This window comes from Manduca sexta, chromosome 16 (genome assembly GCF_014839805.1).
Source record: "Manduca sexta isolate Smith_Timp_Sample1 chromosome 16, JHU_Msex_v1.0, whole genome shotgun sequence".
Classification (NCBI taxonomy): Eukaryota; Metazoa; Arthropoda; class Insecta; order Lepidoptera; family Sphingidae; genus Manduca; species Manduca sexta.
The window spans coordinates 4,415,719-4,441,096 of NC_051130.1; the positions used below are offsets into that span (position 1 = coordinate 4,415,719).

The 25,378-nt window shown below is 37.4% G+C and overlaps 1 protein-coding gene across 1 annotated transcript in view; it reads left to right on the forward strand.

Moving 5' to 3' along the window:
- Nucleotides 1-25,378, forward strand: part of LOC115447584 (dynein heavy chain 10, axonemal) — a 90,290-nt gene that overhangs the window by 58,092 nt on the left and 6,820 nt on the right. The window contains exons 58-88 of the mRNA XM_037439138.1: nucleotides 137-307; nucleotides 671-859; nucleotides 1,860-1,980; nucleotides 2,205-2,299; nucleotides 2,612-2,737; nucleotides 3,129-3,306; nucleotides 3,656-3,786; nucleotides 4,116-4,258; nucleotides 4,717-4,809; nucleotides 6,889-6,991; nucleotides 7,974-8,171; nucleotides 8,659-8,803; nucleotides 9,143-9,360; nucleotides 9,440-9,645; nucleotides 10,299-10,817; nucleotides 11,087-11,234; nucleotides 11,514-11,649; nucleotides 13,131-13,285; nucleotides 14,501-14,719; nucleotides 15,076-15,240; nucleotides 15,824-15,932; nucleotides 16,457-16,620; nucleotides 17,129-17,221; nucleotides 17,837-18,015; nucleotides 18,654-18,813; nucleotides 19,179-19,380; nucleotides 19,682-19,824; nucleotides 20,072-20,230; nucleotides 20,680-20,851; nucleotides 21,530-21,661; nucleotides 22,572-22,731. Of these exons, the coding sequence (XP_037295035.1) occupies nucleotides 137-307; nucleotides 671-859; nucleotides 1,860-1,980; nucleotides 2,205-2,299; nucleotides 2,612-2,737; nucleotides 3,129-3,306; nucleotides 3,656-3,786; nucleotides 4,116-4,258; nucleotides 4,717-4,809; nucleotides 6,889-6,991; nucleotides 7,974-8,171; nucleotides 8,659-8,803; nucleotides 9,143-9,360; nucleotides 9,440-9,645; nucleotides 10,299-10,817; nucleotides 11,087-11,234; nucleotides 11,514-11,649; nucleotides 13,131-13,285; nucleotides 14,501-14,719; nucleotides 15,076-15,240; nucleotides 15,824-15,932; nucleotides 16,457-16,620; nucleotides 17,129-17,221; nucleotides 17,837-18,015; nucleotides 18,654-18,813; nucleotides 19,179-19,380; nucleotides 19,682-19,824; nucleotides 20,072-20,230; nucleotides 20,680-20,851; nucleotides 21,530-21,661; nucleotides 22,572-22,731 (5,132 nt within the window). The remainder of the gene's footprint in view (nucleotides 1-136; nucleotides 308-670; nucleotides 860-1,859; nucleotides 1,981-2,204; nucleotides 2,300-2,611; nucleotides 2,738-3,128; nucleotides 3,307-3,655; nucleotides 3,787-4,115; nucleotides 4,259-4,716; nucleotides 4,810-6,888; nucleotides 6,992-7,973; nucleotides 8,172-8,658; nucleotides 8,804-9,142; nucleotides 9,361-9,439; nucleotides 9,646-10,298; nucleotides 10,818-11,086; nucleotides 11,235-11,513; nucleotides 11,650-13,130; nucleotides 13,286-14,500; nucleotides 14,720-15,075; nucleotides 15,241-15,823; nucleotides 15,933-16,456; nucleotides 16,621-17,128; nucleotides 17,222-17,836; nucleotides 18,016-18,653; nucleotides 18,814-19,178; nucleotides 19,381-19,681; nucleotides 19,825-20,071; nucleotides 20,231-20,679; nucleotides 20,852-21,529; nucleotides 21,662-22,571; nucleotides 22,732-25,378) is intronic.

Here is a 25,378-nt window from a genome sequence, read left to right on the forward strand (position 1 = left end):
AACATCCCGTAGCTGATCACGATGATGCTCAAGTTTCCGAAAACATTTTAAAAACCATAACTGATAGGAGTAGAGTTCAACTTTCTAAAGTAAACGGCATCGAGGTTAACTGACGACTGCTAAACTTTACTTGCAGGTGGACCCTCGCTTCATATCCATGTTCTCTGTTTACAACCTGCAGTTCCCTTCAGAGAGCACGTTGAGACACATTTACGTGTCTATACTGAGGGGACACTTCGAAATCTTTCCTGATGAGATACGAGATATTGTCGACAAACTCGTGCAGATGACTTTAGATTTATATAAAGTAAGTAGTCTATTCATGATATCGTCAGTCATACATCTAATCTCTAAATATTTGTAGTTAGTATTATTTAATACTTCTGTCTTGTAGAATTTTTTCTTTCAGCCCCGCAAAAGCACCTACATCTGTCGGTCACACTGACTCCTAGAACACCGACGCAAACCTCATTTTCCAATCCTTCTTCGTCCTTTTATGATCCACATTACTCTTTTTAAAGAAAATCATTGAACTAAAAATCTTATGTCATTTACAGTGAGATTTGTACACATTACCTACATCATACTTTCAAAATTACGAATAATAAAAGTGTTGCCACACAATGATCTTCCTTTCCCCTGCTTTATCCCACACATAATATATTTCCAGATAATAATAGTGGAACTGCCCCCGACGCCGGCCAAGTTCCACTACATCTTCAACCTGCGCGACCTGTCCCGCGTGGCGGCCGGGCTGTGCCTCACGCACCCCAACTACTTCAGCGAGAAGCGCGCGGTGGTGCGCTGCTGGCGCAACGAGTTCACGCGCGTCATCTGCGACAGACTCATCAACGTGCAGGCCAGTACCGCGGTCCACACCAGTACTCACACCTACTCAGTATATTAGTACCACGGTGCACAACAGTACTCACACCTACTCAGTACATCAGTACCACGGTCCACAACAGTACTCACACCTACTCAGTACATCAGTACCACGGTCCACAACAGTACTCACACCTACTCAGTACATTAGTACCACGGTGCACAACAGTACTCACACCTACTCAGTACATCAGTACCACGGTCCACAACAGTACTCACACCTACTCAGTACATCAGTACCACGGTCCACAACAGTACTCACACCTACTCAGTACATCAGTACCACGGTCCACAACAGTACTCACACCTACTCAGTACATCAGTACCACGGTCCACAACAGTACTCACACCTACTCAGTACATCAGTACCACGGTGCACAACAGTACTCACACCTACTCAGTACATCAGTACCACGGTCCACAACAGTACTCACACCTACTCAGTACATCAGTACCACGGTCCACAACAGTACTCACACCTACTCAGTACATCAGTACCGCGGTCCACAACAGTACTCACACTTTCTAGCTCGATTCTTGGAGAGATCTCATCAATGTTGATTATTTCCGCTGCATCTTCGACGAAATTTATGTTTCGCGTTGTGTCCAGTACTCACACCTATTCAGGACATTATTGGAGAGATCTAATCAATGCTGATTATGTCCGCTGGATTTTCAAGTTTATGTCTCGTGTGGTGACCGACGTGTATATCATGTACCTGGATTTACTTATTGTGTTTGTGGATTGAATTTGTACTAAAGTAAACCATAAATCTTTGTATTTCGGAGCTATGGAAGAATAGTTTGAATAAACTTTAAAAACACCTACAATATCATAAGTCTTATAACTGAATAATAGCTTGCTGCACATAATCAAATTGTTCTGATAACCCCGCCTATTCACTTTGTCATAATATCTGATATTATGGTCACTGATGCCACTTAAAGTGAAATTGCTCATCCAAATTCAACAGGACAATGATCTAATGCGTGGACACATACAAGAACACGTAGCAAAATATTTCCCAGAAGAAGAGCCTGTCGTACTGGAGGAGATTGTCATACCAGAAGAAGAGGAGAAAGTTGAAGAAGACGGTAGAACTTTTATTAATTATGTTATATAACTTAAAAATATAAATCAGTAATTTGTTATGTAGTATATAGACAACTAAAGTAACACAATTATGCTCTTTATTATTACTGATACAGTTCAAAAAATCAATGTTGATTTATTAAAATTTGGTTTTTTTACTAAAAATGAGAGTTACTAGAAATTCAATGCCATAAGCAAGTTGTCCAATATTAAACGAAATTTGCAGAATTCGGTGAGCCTATACCCAAACCCGTTGAAGCTGCAGATCAGGAAGTAGCCGTAGAGGAAGAGGAGGAAGCGGAAGTGGAACACGAACTGACAGTAAGGATGATATTAGCAAGATATCAGCTTCTAAAGTTAGAATTATAAAGAATTTAAAGTCTCATTGCTATTTCAATTAATAGATTGGTGAGAGACATATATATATTAATACGTGAAATAAAAATCGTTATACTCAATTTTAACCACATTACACGCACGAACAATATAAAGTATACGATTTAGCATAGAATTTTAGAAGACCATAGAAAAATAAAATTTATTTTGTGTTACAAATATATTAAATTCAATTTTCGCATTTTGACCACTTACGAATTGTAGTTACTAACTTATAATAATTCTATTCTATTAAAGTTGGAGGAATATGTACTCCGTGATCCAATGCTCTTCGGCGACTATCGCAACGCATTAGATGAAGAAGAAATACGTTATTACGAAGATTTGCTTGATTATGAAGCTGTCTATTTCTTATTCCAAGAGGTAATCAATGTTGAATTACAATGGATTATCATAAATATCTACCTTAACGTACGAACTAATTAAACGTTAAAGGGTTTAGTTACTTTGCAGATTATTTCAATCGTCAGATAAAAGTTCTTGATCAAATAATAAGAGTATAATCTGAATAAAAAAAAAAACAGAATCAATTGATTGAAATTTTAACCGAAACTAAATATATTGAATTTGGTCATAATTCATTTTATCCTATTGAATATTTTTTTTGATAGAAAAAGATTACTTCAATGAACACTAAGTGCAATGATATCTTTACCGAACTTTACCAAACCTTATTAAAAAAAAGAATATTTTAGTAATGTCCATGTAAATAATTGAGGAACGTAAGTGAGTAGCAGTAGTGAACGCAACGTAGATCCTGGACGAGTACAACGAGCGCAACGCGAAGATGTCGATAGTGTTGTTCGAGGACTGCCTCGAGCACCTCACGCGCGCGCACCGCATCCTGCGCACCGACCGCGGCAACGCCATGATCATCGGCGTCGGCGGCTCCGGCAAGAAGTCCATCTGCCGGCTCGCTGCCTTCGCTGCTGGCAAGTATCTTACTCTCTTTTTATATACAGGTCTTTTAACTCTGATCCTCATAACTAGCTCAATAGTATAGTAGTAAGGGTAGAACACTTGATGGTATGCGCTATCTGTAAACAAAATCTAATTTCAAAATAAAGGATGGAGCTCTTCTCTGGGATATCCACTGTTGTCTTGTTCGTCATTCTGACTTAATCGAGATAGTTTGTTTGTTGATTTGTCCTACATCACAGACCAAGGAGACGACATTAAATAAGATTAAGATTAGGAAAGGTCACTTTATATCATTAAATGCATGGTCTATGCGATGTCACAAAACAAATCCCGTAAAAGAATTATAATAAAACTTGTCAGGTTGTGACATGTTCGAGATCACAGTGACGCGCAACTACAACGAGAACACGTTCAAAGACGACATGAAGCGCATGTACATGCAGCTCGGCGTCGACAACAAGAGAACTGTGTTCTTGTTCACCGCTGCACAGGTGATTTAGTTCTTCAATCATTCATTCTACTGCATTTGCATTCAAGTGAAGTCCAGAATTCTACTGCTCCAATTGAACTAAGAATCGTGCCTTAAGTATTTTTGAAGGACAAGTAAAAAAAAAATTACATTATTGGTTATTTGTATATAATATATAAATCCATTCCCTAATTATATCCTTGATACATTTTTAATTCTTACATAATTTAATCTTAACTTTGTTTAATGTTCTTTAAAGCCATTTAACATTTATATAAATAAGACGACAATGAAAAGGTAGTTAAACACGCCTTGATAATAAATGCACTTCTATCAACTACTTATTAACAGATCGTAGAGGAAGGTTTCCTGGAGTTCATAAACAACATCCTGATGATCGGCATGATCCCGGCGCTGTTCGGCGATGATGAGAAAGACGGCATCATCAACGCCGTGCGCAATGACAGCAACGAAGCCGGCTATGGAGTGGCTAAGTGAGATTGACTTTTATATTCTCTAGGTGCCAGGAACTGGCATCTGGCAATTAATACTCTTACATTAATGCCACTGGTATCCAATTTGAAGTTTAGCAATTTTCACCAAGGGTCGTAGCCAAGACTCCTTTTTACAATCGTTAATCGTTAATCGATCGGAACGATATATCCGATCGATGAGTATTGCCTAGATGTAATTTCTATACATTTTTTGTTTTCTATCAGCCTTAACGATTGTAGCAAGGTGTCTTGATATCTATGACGTCACCCACAAGTCTTCTGAAACAAATTTCTCATTATATTTGACTTAACATCACGCAAACGGCAAGCTTGTCTCGTCATTCAAAGCAATAAAAATATAATATATATTAAATTCAATAAATTATTTCACACCAAATATTCAAATTATGCGCAAACTGTAATTCGACAGCTGTCGGTACAAACGAGACATTTTACAGAGACGGCGTGTGGAACTTCTTCTGTAACAGATGTGCTGACAACCTGCACGTTGTCCTCTCCATGTCGCCCAGCGGAGACATACTGAGGAACAGGTGATGGATACATACTTATACGTACAGTCAGCGACAAATATAGATCAACAAATTCAAAACTTTTAACGGATTTTCACTTTATCCTCGAAATTAAATGAAATATTTTATATTGCAGGGAAATTAATTTAAACGAATATTCATTTTTCTGCATCTTAAATATAATAAACTCTGTGAAGTTTATTTTAGTGAAGAATACCTAAATCTGTTGGTAAGACGGAGAAAAAATTTAATGTCGATTTGAAATTGTTCGACTGGTTTTGTGGCTGACCGTACATATTTCAGCGTATATGTTTTGGTCTAGTTGTAGCGGATATGGGCTTTGGACTGGATATCCAAGGTTTAACCACTGTGTGCTAATTTTTCTAAAATACTAGACTAGCATAAACTTATACCTTTATATCTGATAGAGTAAGTGGGGGCCCATCTATTATGTCTATAGTTCGACAATTACTGTATCTATAGTTCGTTCAGCTTTTATTCGTTATATTAATTAATTGTGTGATATAATATAAAATATTCCACGTATATTACTCCCTCATCTCTGACAACTTCTCAAATGTAATAGAAATCAACCGTACGTACGAATTTAAAAACTCACTTATCAATCGTTTTTAAATATTTAACTAATAGGAAGCAACATTGCTCGTGTGGGCTATAAGGCTTTTTATCCCGGAAGAATATAAAGCAAGCCTTTACTCAGAAAAACTTCATCACGCGTGCGGAGCTGCGACTTAAAACTATAAATAATAAAAATAAACAACAAATACGCTAATTTTCAGCATGAATTATACAACCATGGCGACATTTTAAAATGAAAACATGGTAACTCGTCAGTCATTAGGGACGCACTTTGTGTTGCCCTATTTGTTTGTCGGTTTCATGCTCCACTCATTTACCTCCTTTCATCTTTACTGAGGCTAATTTTTTATATTTATATACATAAACATAATTGTATTGACTTAATTTCGTTTTGTTCGTGTTTTGCGGTTGAGTGGCCTACTATAATACAACATTGTTATGTAGAGTGCCTTCTTGAATAGTTTGTTTTCAAAAAGGAATGATGAACTGTGACCGGTAATATTATTTAAAGCCAGTTTAATACTGATAATATTTCATTCATTCCTTCATCAGCCTATAACTGTCCGCTGCTGAACATAAGTCTCTCCTAGAGCGTGCCACGTTGCTCGGTCCTCTGCTTTTCTCAATATTTCGCTGGCTCGCTTTTACAGGTTCCTATGTTAATTTTCATTTATGTTGGAAAAAATAGATTTAAAGTTTCATATTTGATTTTATTTTTAATGTCAATAATCCATTGTTACTCCTCTTACTCAATCTGATCAAAGGTTTCGGAACGCATCGAGCACAAACATACAAACATTGATTTTAATTTATTTATTTTATATAGATTGATAAAAAAAAACTTGTATCATATTTAAACAAAATAGGTTGCCTGGAAGGTATCATTGAAGCCGATGAGGCTGCAAATTGCAACTTTTTAATCGTTATAATTAACAATGGCATTCAGTCGCTATACTATACATGATACTATAATTCAGCATAAAATGTTAGGTAAAGAGCTCCGGGCATTGTCATACAATAGTCTCTTTTAAAACTTATTAATAATAGTAAATACCTTTGTGATTCTGAATACATTGTTCTCTTTCTGTGAGTCCAGAATTATTAGTGCATAGAACTACAATACTATGTAGCGATAAGAACGTGCAAATACCCTCGGCTTTGTGCATTCGTGATATCTATAAACAATACATTATAAATTAGCTAGTACATTATTATATAGTAAATTGGAATATTAAAAAACACATAATATTCAGAAAATAAAAAGTATAATTATAATACTTAATATTAGTACAATATTTAAATGAATCATCGGCCTTTTTCAATGAACGATCCCAAACTTAATCTACGATCCGATCCCGGGAATAAACCAATCAAAAAAAGTCATTTGTGCATGTCAAAAATACTTTGTTCTCATTGGTCCATTTCAATCGAAAAAAACGATCGTTTATTGAAAATAGTAAAGTTCCGAACACTGTAGATAGCTCAAGTATGTCGGTGCAGATGTCGCAGTTTCCCCGGCCTGGTGAACAACACGACGATCGACTGGCAGTTCCCGTGGCCGAAACAAGCCCTGCTCGCCGTTGCCAACGTGTTCTTAGCTGATGTATGTGGATTTTGTGTTTTTATATTGTTTTTCGTAGGATCTTTGAGGATAATATTAGGATAAACAAAATTAGAAAAAAATTCACCGCCTTCAAACTCCATTGAAAACCAAAAAAATATTTTATGTAGCCTACTGGTTGCTAATTTTGGTGTCGGTGCCTAATTAAAACAAAACATTGTTTTCGTATATTTGTTCATGAACATTACAATAATGTAATTTTATTATAGAAAATATATTCTATAAAAATGTTGATTACTTACAATTTATCGATACATCGTTTCGGGTAGTTAAGCTTAATCTAATTGTTATGATCAAATTGTATGATTGAATGTCTGAATGAATTTCGCTACAAGAAGAATAATTGCAAATGAAAATTATTAACTTTAACATACAATTTAGTCTAAGATACTTTGGTTAAACGATATTTGGTCATATAAATTACTATAAATATTCAAAAACCATTATTTCTATTAAACGTGAATGAAGCGGAGTCTTCTCTTCATTTATTACCCTTCGAACCCAATCATTCCTTTTAGAAGTTAAATGAATTATAGTTTCGTGAAAACATTCAAACGTTTAACTAAAGAATTGTAATCACATATTTCAAAACTCCAAAATGAGCTGCCAATTTCACAAATTGTTTGAGGAAATTCGAAACTTTCGTTAGGGACTTTTTGCTTTTCTAAACAGGTTATAAATCTTTTTGTAAAAACATGGCTAAGCGACAATACAATATCCTTAGTAGTAAAATAGAAGCCTGCTTCGTTACTTATTTCATTATTTTTTTAAATATCTTCACTTACACTGTTGAAAAGGCATGTTTTTTTAATTTATTTTGCAGTATCGCAGGAATTTCGAATCTACCTTTTTTCCACTTTACATATTATAACATAGTGACGGTATTGGAAACAGACTTATAGAAAAATCTAGAAAATGTTTAGTAAACTATGAAGTACCTACAATTTAAATGGATTATTTGTAGGTAGAGAAGATTCCAGAAGAGTTCAGGCCGATAATAGTGGAGCATGTGGTACACGTGCATATGTCCGTCGCGAGGTACTCGGTGGAGTTCCTGCTGAGGCTCCGCAGGAACAACTACGTCACTCCTAAACACTACATGGACTTCCTCACCAACTATCTGTCGCTACTCAACGAGAAAGATGCGTTTATAGTTGCACAGGTTTGTGAGAGTGTTTGTTATAACACAGGTGTAGATTGTGGTAAAATACGGAACTAATATATTGTACTAATAACATTAACTTTCAAACGAAAAAGAAAAGTGGCTCCTAAAGTCCCCTAAGTCCCCTAAAGTAGGTATTTTATTTTTCTGGTCAGGCTATAGTAATCAGAGAAATTTTTTTACAAAGTGGTAGAACCTTTGTCAGTTTTGACCTGCATTGTGAATGCGCCACACCCTCGCTAAATGGTGAGAAGAAAGAAACGTTTTTCTGTTCCGTTTCTGTGGTAACTGAGAAAAGAAGTAAAACAGAAGAACAAAAATAAGAAGTAAAACAGCCAAACTATCATCAAAAAAATCCTTTCTTATAAAGTTAGCAATGCTTTTATTTGTGTTGTTTGTGATCAATGGTCATTGGCTAATACCCTGCACTTACATGCGTATTGTCTATTTAATTGAAAATATTTAGAAATTAAATGTTATCTTTTAGTGTGAACGCCTAAAAGGTGGTCTAGCAAAGATTGCAGAAGCAAACGTACAGTTAGAAGATTTGAACGCAAAACTGGCCGTGCAAAAAGTGATTGTTGCGGAGCAAACAAAAGAATGCGAGGTTTTGCTCAAAGAGATCTCAACAGGTCAGTATAAAAAGGCACTAGTGTACTGACTGTATGCCTGGCTTTCTTTAAATAGAACATTCTGTTGCGAACTTTGTCATTTAATTTTTCAATAAAATATGTTATATTAAATACGTATATAAAATCCTGCGTAATTATGGAATTTCAACGACACAAATTCACAAAAGAAATACTTACACTACAAATCGTAACAAATTTTTATTTAATTTTGTTACTAAACCAAACACAGGTACCTATAATAATATTTGTTTTCTAATAAATTTTCACTTAGTTTATTGTAATTAAAATTCTCATTGTTTACTTCAAACACATTAAAATTAAATTCATCACAACCTTCAGCCACGGAAGCAGCTGTAGCAAAGCAGCAAGTAGCCGCCGTCAAGTCGGCCGAGATCACTGAGCAGAGCGTAGTGATCGCCGAGGAGAAGTCGGAGGCTGAGGAGGCGTTGTCGGCCGCTCTACCGGCGCTGGAGGCTGCCAGACTCGCGCTGGCGGACCTGGACAAGAACGACATCACTGAAATCCGATCGTTTGCGACACCACCAGAGGCCGTACAGGTTAGGAGTTCACTGACAAAAATACACGTCCATAATGCCTTCATGACGTGATAAAGACTCATGGAAGCCTTTGGTTTAGACTGTGTGCGAATGCGTCGTGATCATCCGAGGCATCAAGGATGTGAGCTGGAAGGGCGCGAAGGGAATGATGGCGGATCCAAACTTCTTGCGGAACCTGCAGGAGATGAACTGCGACCTCATCACACAGAACCAGGTGAAGGCGGTGAAGGCGCACATGAAGAAGAGCAAGAAGCTCGACACCATGCAGCAGATTAGTAAGGCCGGGTATGGATTGTGCAAACATTGTTTCATTAATCAAATAGAATAACTTTTCTAAATTGTTATATATTTTATAACATAATATTTTATTTCGAGTGCTTGAACGAATGGGATAGAATATTTATTTTCTCTAATAATAACGACATCCTAAATTATAACTGACATTATGTTATTGAACTTTTTGTGACGTAGTACAATAATTATTCATATCCATAGCTAAAAAACAAAGGAACATGATGATTCTTGTAATTTTGTCACAACAACTAATATCATCCAAAATTACGTAAATTACAGCAAACTTCTGAGCAAATTCCGAGACCTGGGTATTTAACATAATCCCAGCGTACCTGCGTTTATAGGTAATATGTTGCTAATTAGGTAAATGCCTGAATCTGACTTAACTCCTTTTACCGCTATTTAAATAAACCCTTATTACGTGCGCACATGTTGTTGCTTATTTCGTATATTATTTTGTTGTTCGCATTTTCCTCTCGAAATTAAAGATTGAAATACCTAATTTGCTTCGTCAATAATATTATTTATTTATGTCATAGTACTTTTAATACCATCCTGAATTATGATATTATCTTTCTTGCTCGCAATATGGTTTTATCATTTTGACAATACTTAGTAACATTTTTACTTCCGCGATCATTTAGTTATGGTCTTCTGAAATTCGTCATCGCGGTCCTCGGATACTGCGCTGTATATAAAGAGGTAAAGCCAAAGAAGGACAAAGTGGAGGCCCTAGAGAAGGAATACACTGAAGCCGTCAACTATTTGGCCTCTTTGAACCGTGAAATCGATCGCCTACAGAAGACTCTAGATGGCCTGAACAATAGATATGAGACGGCCATGATGAGAAGGCAGGAGTTGCAAGAGGAAACCGATCTGATGATGCGACGCTTGGTTGCCGCGGATAAACTCATGTCAGGACTGTCAAGCGAGCAGAAGAGATGGACTGAAGACCTAGCTGCTTTGTATGTAGAACAGTCTAGATTGATCGGAAACTGTTTACTGGCAGCATCGTTTTTGAGCTATGCGGGGCCGTTTTCGTTTTCTTTCCGTCAGACGATGATATATGAGGACTGGTTGGGTGATGTGAAGGAGAGAGGAATCCCTCTAACGCTGCCATTTACTATTGAAAAGAATTTGACTAATGAAGTTGAGATTAGTGGGTAAGTTAGACTGAGAATCTATATAACATTATTTATTGTTCATAAATTCCTTAAAATTAGCTAGGCTCCTACCATAATTTAGAAATATATATGAAAGCCTATTTAGTGAAACTTTAGGGAGATAATTAAGTTTCTTATTGTAAGTATTATTTAAGGTAAGCGGCAACTAAGACTATGTATTTGATGACAAATTTTGATCAACGTATCAACGGATAAAATGCTTCGTTTACCTTTAATACACAAGATATCTTTATCGTCATGGTTTTCAGTTGGAATTCCGAAGGTCTGCCACCAGACGAACTGTCCGTGCAGAACGGTATATTGACCACGAGGGCGTCTCGATTCCCTCTCTGTATAGACCCACAGACACAGGCACTGTCTTGGATAAAGAAGAAAGAAACCAAGAATAATCTGAAGGTAACGAATTTTATAAATCACAAGTTTCTAACTTCTATGCAGTACTATTTAAAACAATATTTTTTTTTTATTATAATGGTCTGTGGCGAAAATTTAAATTTTCCGAAAGGAAACTCGACACAACATTTGGATACTAATATGCAAGAATGCGATCGGCAAATCATTCTAATCATAATTACATTCTACATAAAGGGAAACCAACAGGAATCGGTTATATGGACCCTACGCAACTGATAATAATATAGTAACAAGTGTTGTATAATATTGATTGCTTGATAGGTGCTGTCATTCAACGACCCACAATTCTTGAGACAGCTGGAGATGGCAATCAAGTACGGCATGCCGGTACTTTTCCAAGATGTGAACGAGTACATAGACCCAGTAGTTGATAACGTATTGGAGAAAAATATTAAAGGTAAGTACAATTAACACAGATCTCGTATGGCTGAAACTGTTGCTTGATCGATATCTCCGGCTCTATCGTCGGCCAATCAGGATAAAGTTTGATCGCATCATTTACTACTTATTTTCAATAGTTTATCTTCAGTTTCGATCTGGAGATAGTTATCGGGATTGTCTGTTTATTTCAACCGAAAATGGCCGCTCTGAAGGTTGCTTTATTAACATTGTGCCCTCCAATCTTTCATAAATGATAGATACGTTAGAAGTGAAAGTTTTGTTAATTCCTTTCTCATAATTTGTTGTATTAAGTATCAGAAGCCCTAAACCGGACTGTTACCTTTAGGACCGTAGCTACCGTAGGGCTTGGTGCAGTGCACCGGGGCTCACGAGGCCAGAGGGCCACTTGGACCCTGACTCGTCACTTCTTTATTTTTGCTCCCACTTGAGTACTCCCATCGGTTAAACATTTTTCACATGCTGGGCCGGGAGAGAGGGGGGGAGGGATACTTGTATATTTTTATTTATGCTTCTGTGCTTTTATTTATCTAACTATGCCACTAGTTCTCTGTCAATTCACATTCAATCAAACTATGGAAACGCACCAGTTTTTCTGTTATTGCTTATGAAAGAACCTACGAAGTAATGGTCACATACCATCAAGTAAGGATGCTTTTATGCTGTCTTTCTCTTATAAAAATAAAAGCAAAGAAGTCGAATGTTATGTAGGTACTAAATCAACTATAATATGTCCACCATAAATCCAATACAATATGACTTTATGTGCATTCCACTAATGTCGTGTCCAGACATATTGCTACCCTTAGTATGTATGTTTACATTGTCTCCAGTTTATTACAATGAAGAGACATTGCAACAGTTAATTGGAATACGTAAAGCAGCAAACTAATATAACTAATATTGGCAGCAACAGGCCGAACGCAAAGCGAGTGCGCTGTAATTGCTTTAGTAAAACCAACATGTGTATATTACGTGTACATGGTGTATATAACCTCCTTTGACTAGTGATGGTATCAGTGTTGGATCGCAGGCCAGCGTGCTGCAATATCAATATCTTTGTCTTGAAATAACTTTCTACCGGTCGGTTTCAATAAACGTTTCCAATCTTTGATCAGATCTTGAGAATAAATCAATCAAAATGAGTCATTTGTAAACGTGTAAAAATATTCTGTCATTTATATCTGTTCATTTTCGCGATGGATCAAAAAAAGCGATTGGGATCGCTTATCGATAACGGCCGTAAATCAGCCAAAAACAGTCTATGACTCAATTATAACCAAGTCTAAAAATAACTTAATACAAATATCTATCCACTTTTCTATTTTATTTCGTGAAAAGAACAAACTCCACTTTATTTTTTGTGCATACATATATGATACTAATACCGTAGGGATATTAGAAGTCCTTAGACCTCTAAAACTTTTACAAAGTACCCCGTATGATTAACATTGATGACCATTGCCCGGTCACCTGCAGTGGAAGGCGGTCGCACGTTCGTGATGCTGGGCAGCTCGGAGGTGGACTACGACCCTCACTTCCGCATGTACCTCACCACCAAGCTCGCCAACCCGCAGTTCAATCCAGCTGCCTATGCGAAAGCTGTTGTCATCAACTACACTGTTACTGTGCAGGTGAAGTATCTTAACTAATATAAAATCGAAAGTTTATGTTATAAATGAGAAGTCTCTAGATATTCATATATAGAGATCAGGGTCTGTGAGTCTTAGCAGTCATGTGTATTCTGTTAGTCCAATAACACAGACACACGCACACACACATACACACTCACGCCTTTTATCCCTGAAGGGGTGGCTGAGGCGCAACTGGTGATACTCAGTAGAAAAACTTAATACCACTTTGCCTGACCCGGGGATTGAACCCGACGCATCTGTATTGCAGTCGTACATTAATACAACTACACCACTGAGATAATCCATCCAATGTGTCCTGTGAATACTAGAAAAGAGAAGGTGAAAGGTTACTTTTTACTCTGAAAAAGCAGAGTGGGATTTTTATCCCGAGCAAGGTTTTTGCCACTGGCGATGCTACGAGCATTATTTAATACTGTGTATAATATATCTACATATCCAGTTATGAATAAAGATTACTTTCGCTGCAATCGCAATTATTGATCGAGGTCCGTATCGAGTTAATTACTTCATAATAACTAGTTAACCACATTATTAATTATCGGCGTGTTAATTTCTAACAGGTATATGATTATGAGCAACGTTTGTCAGACGCCAGTGCTGAAATTACTCAAAATTATGAAAAACAAACTTGTTACCATTTACAAGAGTTACAAAATGTTTGAAATTTTATTACAAACTATATTTCTAATAATTATTTTATATAATATCAGCTCTATATTATATACTGTCCTACTGCTAGGCACGAGCCTCCTCTACTACTGGTTAGGTCTTAGTCCACCACGCTGGCTTAGTGCGGATTGGTAGACTTCACACAACTTAAAATTTCCTATAGAGAATTTCTCAGGTATGCAGGTTTCCTCACGATGTTTCCCTTCACCGTTAAAGCAAGCGATAATTCATAAAGAATACACACATAATTTTACAAAAGTCAGAGGTGTGTGTGTACCCTTTGGATTTTAACATTCGTCTCGGCAGTCCGTTCCACACCCAGCTAGGCTATCGCCGCTTTTTTATGATTCTGTATATACTCCTTATAAAATAGCTAGTAACTTAGTTGGAGTTTTTAAAATACCTAAAATACTCGTAAATAGGTATTTCATCTACACTTTAACAATCAGAAATTCTAGAGATTATTCTGGTTTTGTCAATTGTGGTAAAACAAAGCCCTTTTTTAATGCTACTATATTTCCCTAGGGTCTAGAAGATCAGTTATTAAGCGTAGTAGTGCGCGCCGAACGATCAGACCTGGAGGAGCAACGCGAGAGTCTCATCATTGAGACTAGCGCGAACAAGAGTCTGCTGTCAGGACTCGAAGACTCTTTACTCAGAGAACTGGCGACGTCCACCGGCAACATGTTGGACAATGTGGAGCTGGTCAACACACTTGAGAATACCAAATCCAAAGCTGCTGAAGTAAGCGTTATATATTCTAAAATTATAGTATTGAACTAGGAACAAAAGGATAGAGGAGAGGAACTAGTTTATTATTTTGTTTCATTGAAAGTGTTGTTTAGTGCAGTATAATCCAAATATTATGTCGTCTAACGAGAAAACCCGCTTCTCTTGATATTTTCAAGCATTATATAATCATGTTGTAGTTGAGTTAATTATTATAGCACAGCTGAAACTGGAACTAGCTTCCCTAACAGCCACTATAAGATTTTTACCATCTATGTTTGCTATCTGATCCACTCCAAAATTATATTATACCCGATACTCTCTCACCCCAGTGAACATAACATAATGTTTTAACAAATGCACTTGCCCAGGTGATGGAGAAACTAGCCCTGGCCGAGGCTACAACGAAGGACATAGAGAAGCTTCGCGACGGGTACCGACCAGTCGCCAAGCGCGGCTCCATACTCTTCTTCGTACTGTCGGACATGGCCGGCGTCAACACCATGTATCAATACTCGCTGTCGTCCTACCTCGATGTTAGTTTAAATTTAACCCATTTGCCATCGGAATGCTTGGAATGTTAGCCGGCTAACATGACAGCTTCATGACTTTACGCGTGTCATGGAAGAATAACCTTATTATGTAATAAATAATAAGGTTATATGTCAAACACAAAAATGTGTTAATTTCAGAGACCGGCACAATAATGTTAACTGGCGAGGAGATACCCAATTCTTTCTCTTATCGACTTTACCATATACTGTATTAAAGCGCCATTCATCGGCAAAAAGAAGAGGTATTTCAGAAAAATTAACGATACGTACGCAGCTTAGTAGACGTGGAAAAGATACGCAATTATTCCGCTAGATGGCAACTTTTCAGACATAAACTGTTATAAAAATGTGAATTTTTAATTGAAATTACTTGCTCTCAAAAGTAGATTTTTATATTGAATCTTGTATTAACATTTGAAACCTTGAAAAATAAGAAAATAATTATTTATACTCGATGCGATGGTAAATCTACACTTTACGATTGTGCTGTATCTTAACATTTGGATCTCTGCCTACCTCCGTGGGTACAAATAAGAAGTTATAAATAACTCGATTGATGTTTCAGGTATTCTCATTTTCTTTACGCAAAGCGATGCCGAACGTCATCTTGATCAAACGGCTCAAAAATATCATCGACATGCTCACCAAGAACGTTTATGATTACGGATGCACAGGTAACGTAATCATCATCATACTTTGCTTATAGTAAGGATGCACAGGTAACGTCCTTTACTTAAAGTGAACTTTTGTGGTGGTTTCACGCAAAGTATAAACCTGCCATAGTGACCCATATAAGTGTGTCGCGTTCCGGGCTCACCCTGCGTATATCGAGTTCCAACAGCCCGGCATAATTGTGTCGACTGGCGAAGGTTAAACATCTCATCAATCAATACTCTTACCTCACTTGACTTACCAGCAGTGGAGTCACTTTGCCGTATAAAACAAAGTATACTTTTGTTAAAAAATAGCCTAATTGATTAGTACTAATAAATATGTATTATGATTTAGTGGTTCTAAGCTAAGAAATACATATTTTTTTAAATTTTATGCCTGTCTTGGCCAAGACTCAAAGATGGCACCATTAACCTCGGCTACTTAGTTTCTAAAGTTTGTACTGTTTCTCGTGCAATTATTTAGATTTTACCTTACTTGATTGCATCGGTATATCTCACTTGAATTTACATAATTGGTTTTGAAGGTATATTCGAACGCCACAAGCTGTTGTTCTCGTTCCAAATGGACATAAAACTGGAGCAAAGCGAGGGTAACGTGAGCCAGCCGGAGCTGGACTTCTTCATCAAAGGCAACGTGTCGCTGGAGAAGTCGGCACGGGCCTGTCCTGCAGCATGGATACCTACGCAGGTACTCCACTTTCAATGTTCAACCAAAACAGAATGAAAGAACGGTGATATATAGGCCATACTATAACCAGAAGAGTAGAGGAATGGTAGGAAATATCTGGAAAAGGAACCCAGGATTGATCTGATTAACCTTTCTAGAAGACAGGCCATGTAATACTTACGAAACGAGAGTCCTCTAGCTGTCCCTATCCTGCGCCAGATCTCGCCAGTTACTAGCTTAAGAGTTGGTGCAAGTCACTTTGCAACATCGTTCCAGCAGTATCTGGGTCGTCCCACCGGCCGGTGGCCAGTTGGTCGACTCAGATATATGCGAGATTCAAGCTTACCGTTTACTCTGGCTTGGCAATCTTGAGCGCATGGTAGATTGGAAAGTAAAAAGTGCATGTAAAACTACCGAGAGACAATTATTTCTATTCAATTCATATTCTGTCCACCAATCATTTTTACCATCTGGCGCAATGTGATGCACGTATTATAAATGCTTATATTCGGATTGTTTTATTATCCAGGGATGGCAAGATATAATGAAGCTGAGTGCCGACTTTACCCCCTTCGCAGAATTACCTGATCACATTATTAGAAAAATATCGGATTGGCAAGAAGTAAGTTAAGTACCATTTATGTTGTTAAATACTTAATGACGAGATTGATAATTACGACGTTGAATGAATGCTAAACGCACTAAGTACCCAGCAACTACCACCCAGAATTAAAACTTTGGGAGCTCTGTACAGCTTTGCAATATCCTCGTCAGCCTGCGATAACATTTAAATACAAGTAATATAGAGATATGGTTCTTTGGGAGCATAGGTTAGAGTGTGGCCTTTTTTTTGGTCTGCTTGTAGATTAATGTGACGAGTAGCATTTATTCAGAATTTGTGAATTAGGCTCTAAGTCTCGTGACCTATCCAAAACATATTTTAAAAAATACTTATGATGTTCAGTGCTTGATATTGTGGCATGAAATAGCCTGTCAAATATAACAACTGTCATCGCTTAGATACCTATTTCATGAAGTTTCTTCTGACCTCATCCTTGTGTTTACAACATCGTCATTACAACCTGCTGATGAATATTCTACATACGATATAAGTTATAGAGATTAACACGATACGTGGCAGGTGGATCCACTGATTGCGCTTCTTAACCCTTCAAGAATATAGGCGTGAGTATATGTTCTGAACAATAAAGTCTCATGAAATAAATATTGTGTTCAGTGGTTCGACAGCGACGCGCCGGAGTCGGCGGAGATCCCTGACGATTACCGCGAGAGGCTGCGGCCGTTCGAGCTGCTGATGTTGCTGCGCTGCTTCCGCGTCGACCGCATCTACCGCGCCCTCACCGACTACATCACCGTCACCATGGGCGAGGAGTACATCACGCCGCCGGTCATCAGGTGAGACATCACCCATGCATATTCACATCATAGGCATTATGCAGACGAACCACGCTCTGCGGTCCGACCTATCTATGAGCTAAGTGCGGAAAAAGAAGCCCCTCATGCAGACGAACATTGAGGAAGCAGCGCTTGTTTCTAACCACTTCTAAGTTCCTAATGTCTTATGTACATATATATGTACTACGTACTAGATTTGGCGTTCCGAACATTCACAGTGTTCAACTGAATTGAACTGCAATCCATTCATACTGACTTTAGCATGGTCAATATTGACAGCTTGTGGTTGTATACGGAGTGACGCTCATGATATAAGAACTCTAGTCTAAGTGTAAACCTGGATTTGAATAAATATATTAGTCAAATAAGTAAAATTATTTGTTGTTCAAGTGAAAAAATAGATTTTAACAGTGACGTTTTGATTGTCTTTTTAGTTCAGATTTTGAACAAATAGTTAATATCGACGTTCGTGTCTATATAGCTCTAAACATTTAGACTGGAATCATACCAACATAATAAAGATGCATTATTTAAACAAAGAATAAATAAACTGTGGTGTATAAATTACCTTGTCGTTTCAACTCTCACTTTTCCTTCCAAACAAAAACATATCTAAATACGTCATAATTTATCCCCAGTCTCGACATGATAGTGGAACAGACGACCCCGTTCACGCCGGTGGTGTTCATCCTGAGTCCCGGCTCGGATCCCACGGCGGACCTCATGAAGCTGGCGGACCGCTGCGGCTTTGGCGGAGGGAAGTTCAAGTATCTGTCGCTTGGACAGGGACAGGAGGGGGTGAGACTTTCCACGGGTTTACTTCAAAAAACTTTACGTTAAATATTTTGGAGTAGGTACTGCATAAGTCGAGGCTGGAGTCGGTTCAAAGTCGGTCTAATTACGGATGTGCGTGTTGGTGTCAAACATTATAGAATATAAGTCGCTTTGCCGGTGAAAGAAAATGTGACGAGTATGCCTACTCAAAGAAAAACATTTTGAGGAAAACGACATGCCTCAGAATTCTCAACAAAATTTTCAAATGTATATGATGTCTCTCAAACTGCATTAGGCAAGCATGCTAGCAAAGAGCTAAACCCTTTAAATACTAGAGGAAGCTCTTTTCCAGCAGTGGTTTAGTTCATAAGGTTAATTTTATTTGTCAGGCGGCACTTGCACTACTAGAAGGCGCGATCTCGCACGGCCAGTGGTTGATACTGCAGAACTGTCACCTGCTGGTGTCGTTCCTGCGCGAGCTGGAGAAGCAGCTCGAGCTGATGACGAAGCCGCACCCGGAGTACAGGCTCTGGCTGACTACTGACCCCACGCCCACATTCCCTATTGGAATACTACAGCGATCGCTGAAAGGTGAATAATGTCATTTTTTTTCATCTTTTCCTCTACTTTATTACTCTTCTATCATTATTAAGTAAATCTTTTGAGTAGTTTTGAATACCTAGTTGTATAATGTAAAGTTTTTTTAAGCGATGTTGATCACTTACTACATCTGTTAATGGATAGGTACATACCAAAAATGTCTGTATTTAAAATTAGAATCAGTTCAAAACATTCTTAACTTTAAATCCAAGGAAAATGGTTCAGTTATAATTTGTGCCTTGTTTCCCACAAGTTGGGCTATAATTTAGATTGATGAAAATTGTCTCACCAGTGGTCACGGAGCCGCCCAATGGTTTGAAACTGAACCTGCGCAACACATACTTCAAGATGCGTGCACATGCGCTCGAGGAGTGTCCACATCCGCAGTTTAAGAAGCTGGTTTACGTGCTAGCATTTTTCCACGCCGTGGTGCAGGTAATAGGAACGATCAATTACCTGTTGTCCTGGGGACTACCTACACAATTTCTTACGAGGAACCTCTCAAAAAGTAGCATCGATTGATTAGAAACAAAATACTAGAAAATCGTAATTTTCAAAAGCAGAAACTAAAATTCGTATAATTCAAATGTTTGGGTAATAAGACCAGGCAAACTTGTTTATTACGTTAGAAACATTATTATTATATTATCAGAATAATAGGTCCCCCATATTTTTTCCGCAGGAGCGACGCAAATACGACAAGATCGGATGGAACATAGCGTACGATTTCAGCGAGAGCGACTTCATGGTGTGCATGCAGATCCTGCAGTGCTACCTGGAGCGATGTGCCGCCGCCAACGGACCCATACCCTGGGCCACGCTGAAGTATTTGTTTGGAGAGGTCAGGATAATTAACATTAATTGATATCGATCTTCAAGGGACTTGGTTTTTCTTGATCTTCTTCTTTCAAGGTTATTTCCAAGGTTTGTTAGCATCAAAATTTCTTCCGTATCGAAAGTTTAAAAACCTTGGTAGAATTGAACCTACTATCATAGGTCATTATTTAATGCTCCCTACTTATGAAAAAAATGTGTCAACCAATAGGAGGCAATTGACTTTCATTGACTTATGAAAGTGTTCTTCTGAATCTTGACAGAGTGGTTGGTCTTTGTTGTCTTAATAGCGATGCACGGAAAGTACTCAACGTCATCAATCATCTTGACGATGATCATTCTTAGCTGCATTATACTGGACCGGTCTGAGTCTTTAGAGTCAAAACTAATATCACCCAATTTGTAGCTAAAACTACCTATTGGATCTTTTTGCACCAAACTTTCCATTCGTGTCAGGTGATGTACGGCGGGCGCGTCATCGACGACTTCGACCGCCGCGTGGTCCGTACGTACATGGAGGAGTACATGGGCGAGTTCCTCTTCGACAAGTTCCAGCCCTTCCATTTCTACAGGGACAGCACCTTCGACTATGTCATACCACCGGAGGGCGAGAGGGACGAGTACATCGGTCAGACACTTTCATTACAAAGATCTTACGTCATTTTGGGAATCAAGGCATAATATAGAATTTAAATTACTAGCACAATAGTTACATAAGAATTCTCTTGCATCATTCTCAGTATACAAAATATAGGATCTTATATCAGAGGCCGTACCCAAGATACCTTTCTGCAATCGTTAACGCTGATAGAAACAGGAAAAAATTTATGGAAATGATATATCCCATCGAATCATCTGTCCCTAAGATGTCATTGCCATACATTCGACGTTAAGGATTGTAGAAAAACATCTTGTCTACGGCCTCCAGTGACAATTTCTCGTCCACAAGAGCCTGTCGGAGTGTAGGTCACGTGTTAGTCTCTCGACCTATCGCAGTAAAGCGACACGAACTCTCGTATCTCTTGCCACATCCTAAGGTATTCTGGCTCGTGCCGTTTCGTGTTCTGATTCTCAAAGACGAATGATATGCTGGCATTTCTTAAACTCCAATTAAAAAATAATGCCTCATACCAGTGGCGAACGGGCCATATAACTCGATTCCTACTAGCTTCCTTTTCGTAATTTATGTAAAATGTAATTATCATTAGAACGATTTGTAGACCGCATTTATGAAACTTATTAGTGATCATGTGTTGTGTGGGGTTCCCTTTCGGAAAATTACACCTTTCGCGACTACCTCGTACAGACTTCATCGACACGCTGCCGCTCGCGAACACGCCGGAGGTGTTCGGGCTGCATCCGAATGCTGAGATCGGCTACTTCAGCCAGGCGGTGCGCATGATGTGGGGACACCTTATAGAACTACAGCCGCAGACAAGTACGTACTGTAACATACATCGTATTATGTATAATAATATATACTGATGTTTCCATTCGTATTAGAAGATAGTTTAGGCTTTAGTTCACTTTTATAGCTTAACTACTGCGGGTTGATAACGTATCCACGTGATTCGAATAAAAAAAATCGGAAAAGTTTGTTTAATAGCTTCATGTCTGTAGCTAGAAGAAATTTACATAGTTTAATATTCGTATCCAGTAAGTTAAGGTTTAAGTAAGTCTCGGTAGTTGTTTTACAATAATATATTATGTCAGAAGTCAAATTCAATATACATTTTAATTTTACCGTTACCGTGTTTAAACGATTTATTATTCGAATCATGCTGTGTTATTTTTGTTAAAAAAAAAAAACATAGGTTAGTGTTCAAATTTCGTCCAAAAATATATTTTAACGAAACCATTACGTTAACGAGACGATAACGCGTAAATTCGTGATAGGGATGATTTCGTGATAGTACATAATTTAATTTCATAATTATTTTACTTTTTTATGCTGCCAGTACATAAATTGGAATGTAAGTATAGTACTAACTATAGTTATACTAATAATAAAATTATTTGATGTCTATTGTACTCATTTCGGTATATTTTTATGTACTTTTATACTTTGTTGCCGCTAGTGAAAATAAATGGTAAGTTATATTTTTTATGAAATAAGAAAATATCCCGATTTATAAATAAAAACGAGCTTAAGAAACCCATCTTTTATTTATTGATTAATTTAATTTTTATAAAAATAATTTTAGAGACTAAAACAATCTTTATAGTGTAAATATAATGAGCACTAAATCATGAGGTACACGTTTAATTTTTTTTAAACACAACCGTCATGTTTGCTGTGGCTGTCCGTTGCATTTCTCGAGCCCGTTTGACGCTACCCGTCCCGCCAGGCGAGGGCGGCGGCGCGCTGAGCCGCGAGGACTTCATCGACACGATCGCGGTGGATGTGCTCGCCAAGCTGCCGCCGCTCTACGAGATCTGGCGCGTGCGCAAACAGTTCGAGATGAACATCACGCCCTCGCTCGTCGTGCTGCTGCAGGAACTAGAGAGGTCACGACGCAATCATCACTACATAGTATAAAACAAAGTCGCTTTCTCTGTCCCTATGTCCCTTTGTATGCTTAAATCTTTAAAACTACGCAACGGATTTTGATGCGGTTTTTTTTAATAGATAGAGTGATTCAAGAGGAAGATTTATATGTATAATAACATCCATTAAATAGTGGAGAAATATTGCACCCGTGTGAAGCCGGGGCGGGTCGCTAGTTATCTATATAATATATAAAAATGAATCCTTATTTCCCTTGGTCACGCCATCACGCGTGAATGGCTGGACCGATTTCACATTTTTTTTTATTGTTGTTGTGTTTGTTATTGTCAGAGGAAGGTTCTTATGAAAGGTAAAGATTCAAAAAATTGCGCAAAATTAGAAAATTTAAGAAAACTTAAGGAAAATATTAATTTTATGTAACTGTCAATTGTTTGAAATAACTTTCAGCCATTGACAGAACGCGCGCTACAATTTCATATTTAAGACGGGACAATGTCTGTCGAGTCAGCTAGTCAATAATAATTATATCAACCCTCTACTACTAAGAGGGTTTAGGCCTTAGTTCACCACGTTGGCCTAGTGCGAGTTGGTAGACTTGCTGGGACCGAACATACACTTAAGTGAGCCGCTATGGCGGGTTTTAACACCTCCTTTACCAACACTTTATATGCCTTCGAAATTCTTATGGAGAACTTCTCAGATATGCGGGTTTTTTTCAAATTGTGTTCCTTCACCGTTAAAGCAAGCGATAATTCCCAAAAAATACACATATAACTTTACAATCAAAGTTATGTTTTGACTCTGCTGACATTCGTCTCGGCAGTCCATCCCACTCCCACCTAGGCTCCCGCTGCTCTTTTGTTTAATAATAAACTGATTTGAAATAACGTCGAAAGCGATTTGCCTTGTTTATATGTAATTAGTAATTGGGTATTTGACATAGTAAAGAAATAAATAAATTTGGTATTGAACATTATATAATTTAAGGTGTTAATTAAGAATATTTGACTTAAATTACAAATAAAAATTATTTAATATTTTATTTTCCTAAATAAAAATAAGAGTTTTTGAATCTGTGCATCATTTACAAGAAACGTCTCAAGCGAGCAAGACTAGAGCACGTGACGTCACGATGTATTATATGTAATGTCTTGTCTATTGGTCTTGTAATTCCGAACAAGTTGTTGGCGCGTTTCGCAGGTTTCATTAATATTTATTTGATTATTTCGTGTCCAAAGTGCACTTCACCGAAAAACAAACATGGAAATTGGTTTTATTCAAGCGGACAGTGCAAATTTGCCAAAAATTGTGTCTTTTATGATTGCAAATTTCTTTGCCTCAAACTCGGACTTTTGTTCTGCAGAATTGAGGAACGTGAAAACTTCATTGTAAGTACAAAACTATCCTTTTCTGATATTTTGTTCAATTCACAATAGATTACAGTTTGATTTATGTACTTAGCCTTATTTTGTTTTGCTATAAAATAACCTTTGTGTCATGCATGTGATAGGTATATGTTTACTTTGTAGACTATAAATACAAATAATACATTTATTACATTACCAATAAAATCATAACTTATGAAGAATCTTACTCTGGTTAGGTACCTGTTATTTGTGTAAAATCTTTTCAACGAAAAGTTTCTCGTATTGTGGCTATCTGTGATGCTTTATTTCTATTTTTACAGATCATCAAGACAGTTGTATGGTGATGATGCTAATTCATATGCTAACTCAAATCCTAAAACATCAAGCTGATTACAAAGTGCCCGACATTCTTCAGTTCTCGATGAATTATTAGAGCATCAAGCATAAGAAAAGAAGTGACTGTGAAACGTTTTTAGCCAAAATTAATGGTGTTTTTACACAAGAAAATATAAATTTTGTGGAAAGTCTGACTCGAGCACAACACAAAATTCAAGCATGGCATGAGTTAAGGTATTATTTATTTATAGGTATTTGATTGCATTTTAAATGTGATGTTGCCTTTTTAAATGTGATTTGATACTGTAAGGATTGAACTAATAAGATATTTAAAATCAATGTTCTAGAGCAAAATTCCCAACTTGGGGTCTGTGGACATATCTAGAATCGGCTGATTTCAATGTTAAAGCTATATGAAGTTTCAGGTTGTGCTTAAGAGAAGCATTTTATTGTGATTAAAGGAGGTCTGTGGTGATCATCTTTGCTCATTTAGTGGTCCACAGCTAAGAAAGGTTGGAAAATGCTGTCTGAGATTAATATATATTGGAATTATATGTTTCCATGTGAGATGCAATCTCAAAATGTAAATTAGCCTTGTAGCTTTAATAGTCTTTGATGTTGGTGTTCACATTCATATGTGTTGGGCATCCATTCTACAGGGCATCCTAGTGGGGATATAAATGTATATGTGGCCACCAGGCAGTCACTAGTTTAACATTTAAAAAAAATGAATTTTCTTTTCAGGAATAAAAGCATCAAAAGCATTTGATGTTTCACAATGCAAAATAACTGTTGGATCCTTGGTTGCCTTAATAATGAGAGCTAAAGTATCAGATACTCCAACCATGAAAAGAGGAAAATCATTGGAAGAAGTAGTAAGAAAGGAGTTGGAAAAAAAATATGACAAGATTGCAGAATGTGGTTTTATTATTAGCCAAAAATT